Raw genomic sequence first — 11970 nt, forward strand, 5'->3', positions numbered from 1 at the left:
CATCTCGCAGACTCTCTGTTCGCACAGAAAAGGTATGTTCGCAGAATAACTTAAAATGAAGCTGTACAATTGAACGGAATAACTTTGCGCAAAAGGAATTATACCGCGATATATCGGGGTTAAAGATACTGCGATCAAACAGGGGTCATAAGTGAATGCTCACCTAGTAACCGGCTGTTGTCTGGAAGCTCATCAAAGGCCGAATCTGCCTCTGCAGGAAATGAAAGCGTCGAATGAGGTTCACAATTAAGGCCCATCGTGCCATGAGCGATGTGCTCACCCCTGGTGTGTCGTCGGGCGGCGAGCAGCGGCGAGGGAGCCGCGTGGCAGAGCAGCAGCACGAGGAGCAACTCGCCGACGGGTGGCTGCATGGCCGGCGCCTAGGTGCGCTCCTCATCACGCTGCCGCGCCGCCATGGGACGGACGATCAAAATGGCGGCCGCTTCGGAGCAGCCGTGAGCTCAAGCGAGCTGCGGCGGCCGTGCGACGATGTGCGCCACCATGAGACCGCGCTCCCCCACCCGAGATCGATCACCGTCATCGGGAGTCCTCTCACGTGACTCTTCCCTCAGATCCCGCGGTGTACTGCGAGGGACAGTCACCAGGCCGCGCCACCAGTCTCAGCTGGGGCGTGCCCCGTTGACGTGGTGTTGCTCCTCAGTAGTACTCCCTCTCGAAGTGGCTTTTCGCACTAAAGGTGTAATCGCCAATGGCGACCGTTGCCGGGATCGCGCGCATTCGTAGCGAATGCATGTTCATGTGAACGTCGTCAGTGTTTCTATTCGCTGCGATCGATAACGGCCCTTTAATGCGAAGCATTCTTTGGAAATTTCCACGCCATTTTCGTGGCTAACACGTAACGTATTCCCCATAAAAATACATTTGGGGCAGGTCAGGTGCGTAGCCAGAAATTCTTTTTTTTTTTTGGGGGGGGGGGGCACCTTTTTGATCTGAAGTGGGGGCAGGGCAGGCAGATGCGGTCGAGTGTCATTGTCTGCTGTGTATGCCATGGCGAAAAAAAATTTCAGGTGGGGGGGGGGGGGGGGGGCACGGGCACGGGCCCGGTGTGCCCCCCCTCCCCCGGCTACGCCACTGGGGCAGATACACGGTAAACATGGACGAAAGAAGGGAAACGGTTCGTGGGGCCCGTTTCTCGGTTTGTTCTTGTTGGGCACAACCTAAAGCGCAGGATTGTGTAGGTGGCGTTGTTTGTAGTACTTAGCTGTAGTGTAGTACTCACAGTAACAAGTGTGCAATACCGAACGACCGAACTTTCGCACAAACCTAGGAAGACATGGATGCATGAGTGGCTGGGCAAAACACGATCGACAAACTGACGAAGCTACAAAATGGTTTCCGCGCAGCAAACGGCGCCTCGAGGACAATATATTTGTGCTCACGCAGGCTATCGAGATAGGCGCGACGTCGCCAAGGCCTAAAATAGCGTACCGCATGACCCTTTGTTTCAATGTATGACGCATATTGGAATGCCAAGGACACGGGTCAGTCTGCTGCGCCGACTCCACACGGGCAAAACAACGGTTGCTTGATTTGCCGATCACCCAAGACGAACTAGTGATGGTGAGGCCAGGCGTGTAGCCAGGATTTTTTTTCGGGGGAGGGTGGGGGAGGGGTTGAAGTTCAATACGCCTACCAGGTGGCTTTCAAGAACTTTTCAGTTCTCTGTTTCGGCGTCTAATATTATGGTTACATAGCTTCCGGCGAATAGTGTTAAACTAAACTAAAATTGCCATTCCGCATCGTGCAAATCCGCGCACATGATGCATGCACAGACACCTTATTCAAGCAATACGTTACGCGACTACATTTCAGTGCAGTTGCTTGCTTCATGACAACGTGTACCTTAATATGAGGGTGTATGCTACCAACGAGAAAATGACAGACTGCAATAAAGATTTTGTTTCGTTCTTTTTATTTGAAACGCAATAAATAAAATATACATTTCGTGCATGCAATTGTTCTGTGGGTCCAGGGCTTAAAGTCTCCCTTCATTGAATGGGGGGCCCTCATAAGGCGGCAATATATATATATATCGAAGAAAAGGTTACCCAGCAGCGATCTTTTCGCCGCAAAACCGATGCGCACGTCGTGGGTTGTGGGAACACGTTGTGAGCTGGCATACTGAAGAATAAACGCAGGATTTCTAGCCATATCGGTCAAGATCTACTTTCGCGGTCGTATTATCCAATTTTGGGCAAATATGTGATCGTATTAAACGCATGCAAATGCATTATTTCCAAGGGATGTCGGCCGGGAATAAAAATAAAAACGTATTAGGCTGAGAAACGTATTATGCAGAATCGTATCAACGAGATTTGACTGTATATGTATATTGTAGCGAAGAGGAATGCCCAGCGCTGCAGCCACATCGCCAGCTCTGCTCGAGGCACGAGCTGGAGCTGCCCAGCCTGTGGTCTTGCTGAAACGCTGCCTGCCCTGCTCGGACGCTCCCAGCCCAGTGTTTTTATTATAATATATATATATATATATATATATATATATATATATATATATATATATATATATATATATATATATATATATATATATATATATATATGCTATAGATTAAGCGTTAAGAGAGGTGTTTGCGATGATCACAATGCAGAGAAGCCAACTGTCTCTAGAACTGAACAAATGCTAATTAATGCTATACAAATACATATATTATTCCGAATCTATTTCTGTCATTTATTCAACGTGTCAATTCAATCAAGCAATAAATGAAATTATTATATGTGAGCTCAAAGTAACATTACTTGACTCACGGGATTCAGAACCTCAGGCACGACAATGCTACATTTTATTTTCATGACCACTTGCCTATTAAAGTATGCAAAATACACGCATCTTTGCAGTTACTGCAGACGTGTCATGCACAACTAAAAGAATGAAAGTTGAGTGGCAAACTAAACATATCAAGGTGAACAATTATTGATTCACGAGCAGGTAGCTTCATACTAATAGGCTCCGTTCAGTGGAGTTTGCGAACGCGCTTGCGCCATCTGTCGCCACCTCGTGAAACCCGCGGGTCGGCCTTAGCGGCGTGGCGCACGGCGGCGGCGGCGGTTTAATTAGCTTCATTCAGCGAGAGCAGTGCCTGCGGCCTCGTGTTAGTGCCTCAATTCCGTGCTCACATGGCAAGTGATGGTGGCACCGGTACCGCCGGTACCTCGAGTGGGACAAAAGCCAACAAGCGCCGCTACTGCTGCGTCAAAGATTGCCACAGCCGTGAAGGACAGCCTGGCATCCGATTGTTCCGTTTTCCCGGCCAGCCGTGGGAGAAAGAACGGCGGAGAAAATGGATTGTTGCCGTTCGGCGAGTGAAGTAAGTACCTGTCGCATCTGTGTAATTAGTACCAAACTGTGCTTCGACTACCTCTACTGCCTTTAATCATCGAACACAAAAGCGCACTGGACGCACACGTGCATTGAACGCGCGTCCTCGTGAGCGTGCGAACTGTTTTAAGAAGTGTGTGAAAATCGTGAAAAATAAGAGAAATGTGATATTTGCTTGTTGCCTTTATAATTACTTTTTCTGTACCGACAGACATCTTAGGATTACTAGAGACGTCAATTACGGTAGTAATCAATGAAATTAAATTATTAATGAGTGGAGACAGGCGGTCGGGTCAGATAGGATAATTGGAGCATTTCCTGCGAAAATACCATTGCAACTTTGACATATCCTAAAAGTGAAAGCTGGCAATTTTTACTAAATAAATCTGAGCAGTTGCGGCGGCAAAACCAAATTCCAAGATAGCGCAACTGCCATGCTCTCCAGAGACGAGAAAAATGAGCTAGCGTATCTACTTTGCTTCGTGGGTGTGCGTGCTGCGCTTGCGATAATTGCACGCATAGCGTACGTCTAGCAAATAGTGACGTCATTCTGGTCGTCTGCTAATTCCACTCGTCAGCGCTTCTGTTTCGCCGGTTAAATTCCTGGAATTTCACCACTCCGTAATAATTACAAGAAGCCGCGTTTTGGAAAAAATATAGGTATGGTTTTTGAAGCATGCCTGTATGTTTGCAAACGCTCTAACAAATGCCCTGTTAATAAAGCTACGCAAGTACTTCTTTTTTTTTTTGTCCATCAGCTTGTTGCTCTTTCCCTCTGTGTAAAACTAAGCGCATACAACCACGATTTTGCACTGACTAGCCTCTCCCCCTCCCTTTCCCTTTTCTTTGCTTTAATAAGCTATGTTTTGCTTAGTGTTAAAAATTTTCAATGTTTTTCGGCTGCATCTTTTTTTGTTGTTCTCAGTGGCACCTTATTTCTTAATGCCTTCCCTTACAAAAATATTTGGTAACATTAAGTTGACGGTCTAAAGACAATTGTTACTAGAACCTACCAACAATCAAAAGAGTGTCTACAGACTGTCTTTAGACGTCTGTACCAACAATCAATCAACGCTCTGGCTGCAATTGGCCACCAACTTTGAACAGACTCATGTTCATAGGTTGTCTGGTGACCTCGTAGTAACGCCCTATCAACAATGTTCAACAGACACCCTATCACTGTGAGCAAAAAAAAAAAAAAAAGCCGAGATGGGATTAAATGAACTCGTCCTCTAGCGCACGCCCCTATGGGGGTTTTATATACTCCGTCCAAGGTGAGTAAAAAAATTACCCCCTTTAAGGACGGAGATTTTGGATGGACTGAGGGGAGTATTTCTATGCATCCATAGGGGAGCTTTTCGCTGTCGCACCATGCGCCAGAGAATCTTTAATTAAATTAGCATCGAAACTCGCAAACTCGATCACATGTACACAAACATGCACACAACATTCGCAAAGTAATACAATACTCACACTGACAACCGCTCGCCACCCGCTCTTCACAACCAAACTTTGGTCACCGAGTATATATAGGCACCACATTTTGACCTCCAATGTAGCTCAGATGGGCACTTCTTTTCCGTATAATTAAGCAACAAACATTCATGGCGTACGTGTGAATTTGCGGTGGGCTTATAGATACCACTGAGGCACACCTATCTTTTACTAAAAATCCGCCTAACATTCAACGACTTTTTTTAATTAGCGAATTTTGCGGGAGCCTTTCTCATATAAAGCCGCTGCATGCGTACATGCAGGTCCTCGTCAGCACGTGCACAATTATATGTGAAGACATACGCGTTTTGGGGATGGGAAAGTGCGGAGAGGTTTAATGTTCGATGACTTTGCATCCCTAGCTAAAGCTAAATCATCTTCTGAAGGTACATTTAAAATAGTACTTATAAATGAGGCCTCCAGGGGGTGTATTTAGAATCGTCTTTATACAAAAGTAAGAAGGAGGTCTTTAGACGGTCTACATAAAATAGTCTTTATACAAAAGTAAGAAGCAGGCCTTCAGACGGTCTACATAAAATAGTCTTTATACAAAAGCAAGAATGAGGTCTTTAGACGGTCTACATAAAATAGTCTTTATACAAAAGTAAGAAGCAGGCCTTCAGACGGTCTACATAAAATAGTCTTTATACAAAAGTAAGAAGGAGGTCTTTAGACGGTCTACATAAAATAGTCTTTATACAAAAGTAAGAAGCAGGTCTTTAGACGGTCTATTGACAAATGTTACTAGATCGCAAATGTTACTAGACGGTCACCAATGTCAATAGATGGTTACTAGGTGGTGTACTCAATGTTACTAGCCATTTTTGTAAGGGTTGTAACCTTTACACCGTGTTTTCAGTGAGTGTGACGGCTCTGCTTGGATCCCAAGTGATGCAGCAAGGGTGTGCTCAAAGCACTTCGTCAACGGCGAAAAGAGCAACATTGCTGCACATCCAGGCTACTACCCTACCATTTTTCCAGATGCATACAAGTCCCGTCCTGTGGACGCAGAAAGAGCACTGTCAAGATATGAACGGTAAGTTCTAACCAAGGGGTGTTGGTGTGCAATTTCCCTTATAATGATGTACATGGTATACAAGACGAGATGGCCTGACAAAGGCCATGTAAAATTGCACATCATATGCTTTACTGCTACTGTAATTTATTTTTAGATGGAACAGAAGGGCATCTGCTGCAAGGCCGGCAAATCCTCAACACACAAGTTCCCTCAGCACGACTGAAGCAGATCTTGGTGACAGTGAGGACACTGCTACCTCCAGTGCTTGTGCAAATGGCTTGGAGCTTCTCTGCACTGCCGCTGCATTGGTACAAGAACGAACTGCAGACCAGGTAGGGCCTTGTGAATTTGCTTTTTGTATTTACACAAAGTGACAGCTGTGCACTTTATGGGCTAATTTCAGTCGATATACTTGTTAATAAATATATTACAACAGCAGCTAACATAACATTGTTCTTTTATTTTGGTAGTAGTCTTCATTGTGTGCAAGGTTGTAGCAGTATCATACGCTGGAATTACCATACCATTCATTGTTGCTGAAATGTATGGATCATGGCAGATAGCCAAGTTTTCACCTTGAATTGCATGCAGAAATGGGTATGTGACATGAGGCAGATCTTTCTACCCACCAATGAGATTTTCTTGTGCAGTGGTAGCAGCAGCACTGCCTCTGGCATGTTCACTAATGAAGGAGTCAACAAATACCCGTATTACAAAAGCTCAGCAAAAAATTACTTCAGCCACAGTACCATGGTAGATTATATCTTTGCATCAAGGCAAAAAGTGGCTATGAGATTTATCAAATACATTAACCTGACATTTATTTTTGAATCGCACAATGATGTGTTTCTTGGACTGCTTGGGCACCACTGTTCCATCTCGCTTCACTGCGAATAACAGAATGAGTAGATGCTCTTCAGCTGAAGGCATAGCACTGCATCTGCCATAAATACCCCCAAGAATCGCAGTCGCATCACATCATGAGCTGGTTACCAAGGCACGAGCAGGGTGCTAACGCTTCAGGTGGGAAAGAAAAAGGAATTGCACCTGTTCCTATGAGTTTTCCTATTAAGCACTTGGTGCATGACCTGGCAGTGAAAATAATGCATCTTATATCACATGCAACTTGTGATTCATGCACAGCGGAAAAGGTTCCACTAAGAGACTACGGACATTCAGGAACGCCATTACTTTGGTGATCAACATGTATTTGGAGTACTACTACTTTTAAAGTGCAAGATGATCAACTTTCTGAAATTCAATGCTTACCCAAATAGTAGCTCAATTTTCAGGCTTTATTTTGAGGCTGCATATTGTTCTGTCACATTTAATCAGTCATCACTTGCTCAAACCTTTATAGCCGAAATGCAATAAGCAGTGTTTCAACCTTTTTATTGTAATTAAGCTACTACTGCAGTAAGTATGTTTTCACTGTGTCACTAGGTCAAGGAAAATAATTGGGAAAGAGGGTTGAAATTTGGGATTTCCTGTATGCATTGTAGAATCCTGCTATTTATATTTTCTACTGCATGGATAAATTTCACTCATTGCTTGATTAGTCTTTTATCTTGTTTTTATGCAGGCCTGCCAGACTGATGATAATGACACCTGTGGAGGTTTGGTTTTGTTTTTGTGCTCATTAGATGGGCATAACACAAGCACACAGGTGTCACACAGAACTGTTCGTGATGCAGAAGTTCAGTGCAGCCCTTCAACCACTTCACGCCACAGTGGGCCAAACCAGAGAACTTCTTGTTTCAGTGGCTATGAAAGCGTAAAATCATGCTCTTCTGCCATGAGAGATCTCTGTGGTGTCACATTGGAAATGTATGCAGTTTTATTTGCGCTGCTGCCTGTCGCTGCTGACCGCTCATGTGATGTTTCCATGCATGACAGACTCCTGCTTTTTTTAATGAAGCTAAAGTTGGGCATTACGTACTCATCACTTGCCATTTTGTTTTCTGTAAGCAGAATGACTGCTGCAAGGCATTTTAATAGCGTGCTTCGCACATTGGCTGCCGCAACTCAGAAATGGATATTCGTTCCACCCAGACACATCATCAGGTCTCTAATGCCCAATTGCTTCAAAGTACACTACCCAAATTGCACCATGATTATAGATTGCACGGAGGTTCCCACAGAGCAGCCAGCTTCTGTAGCACAGCAGAGGGCACTCTATTCAAACTACAAGGGTGGCTACACGCTGAAGTTTCTTGTAGCAATCACACCCAATGGAGCTGTCTGTTTTCATTCTAAGGCATATGGTGGAAGGTGTTCTGATGCTTTCATCACAGTGCATTCCGACTTCCTCAAAGAAGTAGAACCAGGCGACATGATCATGGCTGATAAGGGGTTTCCTGGCATTACCACGGATCTCGGGAAGGCAGGGGCTGTACTTGTTATGCCTCCTTTTCTCAGAGGCCAGGGTCAGTTCTCGGAGGCCGATGTACAGCAGACTTATAACATTGCAAGAGTGCGAATTCATGTGGAACGTATGATCCAGCGGATCAAGATGTACAATGTTTTAAATACACGTGTGCCCATTGAATTGATTCCTGCCATGTCCGACGTTTTCCATGTGTGTTGTGTACTGGCTAATATGCAGCCTCCAATAATAAAGGAGCCAACGACTGCAGAATCTTAAGTCAGCCGAATTTGGGTATTTCAGTCAGCTTCATTTCAAGTGTTAAATATAAACTCTCAGCTCTGTTGTTCACTGTCAGACATGGGCATAGGCGGAGAGTTTTCATTTTACCGGAGGGGGCGGGGGCCCGACTGCTCTTCTTCCACATTTCTCTCTCTCTCTCTCTCTATATATATATATATATATATATATATATATAGAGAGAGAGAGAGAGAGAGAGAGATAGAGGAGTCCAACTTCCAAATTAAAGAATTTAATGTAACTTTAGTCTCTTAGGTGCCCGCAATACCACAATGAAGATCTGCAAGTGGAAGACCCCAGATTTAATTTTCAGTTTACACATAGACATCAATCCACCTTGTAACTCTTGGCTCGAAGCAAAAAGGTCGCCTTCGTTGACTGCGTCGCGTAAAATCGATTCACGCAATGCGTGGGGTTACTTTACTTTGTTAAAACATGCGCCACACAGGAGACAGTAGGCTAATGCTATCACGGGAAGCTTTAATTATATGCCAGTGAGTTCAATTCAAGATGGCCGAAAGTAATTCTGAGATGGTAGTAAATACCATTTGCTACCACCTTGTGCGAAGCTGCGGTTATGAATCTGGAGTTGCTCATTGGTGGCCGAACTTTTAGTAAAACCCTTTACTGATAAATCAAAAATGCGTACAATCTTTTCTCGGCACTTTTATAAGCAGGCATGTCGAAGCTTACCAATAAGTAGGCAACCAAGAAATTACCCGTTTTTTTTTTTTGTTATTGGCGAGTAAGCTTGTGCGAAAGCGTTCCCTGACTGACTGTGTCGGGATTGCTTTGTATTCTCAGTATCATTTTTGCGTTCTCAAAACCATTCACTACGGGGTTCAAGACAATTAGAGCGCAGCTCTTAGGCGTCCGTTCTTGCGTTGAGCGGCATCGCCGTTGGCGTCGGCGGCGTAACCGATAGCGCGAACGACGACGAAAGAGAGCGAACGCGGAGTTTGGCGATATCACGGGATAGTGGCCTCTAACCTCGCTTTCCACCTCTGTCGCGCGCGCTGGCCCCTCCGTCGGAGCTTGTGCGCATGCAGGGCTGGCACGTGCATTGCGGCTGGCTTCGCTTGTCGTAACGGGGCTGTGGGCGTTTCAGTTGGTTCGCGACAGCTGCGATGCACTGCGTAGCACTCGAGCGCTGGCAGTTTCTGTGGCAATATGTAACGAATGTTACATTGCTACAACTGCGGATAGTCAAAACTTCAAACACCGCTGGCGTTGCCCGAACACAAGGCTGCGCTCAGCGAATTAGGCAGTATCGTAATCGCCGGTGAATTTTTTAATTTGTAGTAGCTTAAGTCGTCGCTTCAGTTGTTCATCAGCAGAACCTATTCTGCACGTAAAAATCCGTTTGAGGGGCATTTTAGGGACGAAGCTCCTTATGCCATGGGTCTGTCCATCCTCCGTTTGTATGTAGCGTTGTAGTAGCCACCTCTAGCTCGTGAGAAGCGCGCGTTCTGGTATGTAGTAGAAGAAGACGACGACGTTGGCGAGTGAGACTCGTTTTTTGCGTGTTCGCCTGTGTGGCGTTCTTTCTTCTTTACTACGTCTCGTGTTTTCAACGACACCCGTAGACAACATTTCAGAAGTAACGCGCGCCATGAGGCTCCCTCTTGGCACGCTTTCTCTTTAGCTCGGAGTCGCCAGATGGAAGACAAGGCTGCGGAACGGAGGGCACGGAAGGCGGCGGCAGCGCGCGCTCGCAGACAGAATCCTGAGGTGAGAGCCCGCGAGGCCGAAGCTGCACGTCGACGCCTCGAAGCAGATTCCGCCGTTCGAGCCCGCGAAGCCGAAGCTGCTCGACAAGCTGAACGGCTGCGGCGAGAAGACCCCGCCGTTCGAGCCCGCGAGGCCGAAGCTGCTCGACAAGCTGCACGGCTGCGGCGCGAAGACCCCGCCGTTCGAGCCCGCGAGGCCGAAGCTGCTCGACAAGCTGCACGGCTGCGGCGCGAAGACCCCGCCGTTAGAGCCCGCGAGGCCGAAGCTGCACGGCTGCGGCGCGAATCGGATCTTCAAAATGTGAAGGACCGTGAAGCGGCGAGAAAGCGCGCGTACCGGCAGGCAGAGCCCGAGGCTGTGCGAGCACGTCAAGTGGCTGCAAAACGCATCACGCAGGCTCTGCCCGAAGGCGCCGACGCGCGCTTCCAGCGGGACTTCCTTGATAACAGTTTCGGCCATAGTTGCGGTGTGTGCAACAGATTGTGGTTCTCAAACAATCTAGTCACAATATCTTCCATCAAGAAGACCACGCTCGCGCCAATGCCATCGCCGTGCTGCAGCGCGAGTTCGCTTCGCCCCAGTCATCATCATTCACCACGTGGATATGCTGTGATTTTTTTCCATTGAATGTTTGACTTGTCACTGGCCCATGTGCCGAACTTTAAATGGCTGAAATGAAAAAGAAGTGGGCATAAAGGGCCTCCTATGAAATAGCTACCAGACAGGACGACCCGGGGACCTAAGCCAAGCTCTTAAAAAAATACCCTGGGCCGGCGCCAGGGGGGGCTTAGCCCCCCCATGAGGCAGTCCGGGGGGGGGCCCAAGCCCCCCAGCCCCCCCGTACTCTCCGCCTATGGACATGGGGCTGTATTGCGTATATCTGTACTGCTAAAAATCTTTCCTTGACAAGAAAAGGAGGCTATAGAATACAATAATGTTTGCCTTTTCACATTTCAAAAGTATGTTCTATCTTTGATGCACTACCCACTTTAGCTGTTATGGATGCGTGCACTGCGCAACCTCATTAAAACCTTTTGAATAGTAGGTCAAGTTCTTGTACTAGTATTATCTTTTAACCAGGGACAAATCAAGCTGTGAAGATGGTGTAAGTTGAGAAATTATTTTCTGCCTCTTGTTTTTTTTTATAGTGATGTTGGAGTTATTGTACGAGTTAGTCACATCGTTGACGCTTGTTTATGATTAAGATATAGTTTTTAACTGTGAGTGGTAGTAAGCTCGAGAGAAACATTCTTCCTGTTGCTACGAAGTGTATTGCTGTTTGGTCTAGATGTGCTTACAATTATGAAATTCGCTCGTGAAGTGTTTTTGAAGTAAATGAGCATCTCTGTGTTATTCTGTGTAAATTGTTCTGTCACGATTTGAAGTGTTTTATAGCCACAAATAAATACCTTTCAAGAAACTGATCATGACACGTGGAGCAAGCAACTTGTGGCATGCCTTTGAGTACTATGCTCAGTTTGCAGGATGCCAAAAAGAAAACAAGGTGCAACGTACAGTAATTATGTTGACTGATAGGCATGGAAATGGCCAGAACACTGAGTGAAAAAGATGTGTCGCTTGTCGTACTTCTCCCATCCTTTGTTCACTTCGTGCACTGACAATCATCGTGATTAATTAGACTCAACTCTCTCTCAGGCTGTTATTGCTTGACTGTTTTCTTTATTACTGAAAGAAGCATATT

The 11970-nt window shown here is 46.0% G+C and overlaps 2 protein-coding genes across 2 annotated transcripts in view; one reads left to right on the forward strand and one right to left on the reverse strand.

Annotated features, from left to right (window-relative positions):
* The window catches only part of LOC119388291 (disintegrin and metalloproteinase domain-containing protein 11), a 483088-nt gene extending 482464 nt beyond the window's left edge, over positions 1 to 624 (reverse strand). The window contains exons 1-2 of the mRNA XM_049413903.1: positions 281 to 624; positions 164 to 211 (exon numbers count right to left, since the gene is read on the reverse strand). Of these exons, the coding sequence (XP_049269860.1) occupies positions 164 to 211; positions 281 to 371 (139 nt within the window). The 5' untranslated portion in view covers positions 372 to 624. The remainder of the gene's footprint in view (positions 1 to 163; positions 212 to 280) is intronic.
* Positions 625 to 3105: 2481 nt separating this feature from the next.
* Positions 3106 to 8565, forward strand: LOC119388294 (uncharacterized). Its single transcript, XM_037655994.2, has 4 exons — positions 3106 to 3349; positions 5714 to 5890; positions 6027 to 6204; positions 7455 to 8565. The coding sequence occupies exons 1-4, from the start codon at positions 3159 to 3161 to the stop codon at positions 8514 to 8516; spliced, it is 1608 nt and encodes a 535-aa protein (XP_037511922.2). The 5' UTR covers positions 3106 to 3158; the 3' UTR covers positions 8517 to 8565.
* The last annotated feature ends 3405 nt before the right edge of the window (positions 8566 to 11970 follow it).

Source organism: Rhipicephalus sanguineus, chromosome 3 (assembly GCF_013339695.2).
Source record: "Rhipicephalus sanguineus isolate Rsan-2018 chromosome 3, BIME_Rsan_1.4, whole genome shotgun sequence".
Taxonomy (NCBI): Eukaryota; Metazoa; Arthropoda; class Arachnida; order Ixodida; family Ixodidae; genus Rhipicephalus; species Rhipicephalus sanguineus.

Coding starts and splice junctions, on each gene's coding strand:
- LOC119388294 (XM_037655994.2), top strand. CDS start 3,159: ATGGCAAGTGATGGTGGCACCGGTACCGCCGGTACCTCGAGTGGGACA. Junction 3,350..5,713: donor GTTGCCGTTCGGCGAGTGAA/GTAAGTACCTGT, acceptor CCGTGTTTTCAG/TGAGTGTGACGGCTCTGCTT. Junction 6,205..7,454: donor AAGAACGAACTGCAGACCAG/GTAGGGCCTTGT, acceptor GTTTTTATGCAG/GCCTGCCAGACTGATGATAA.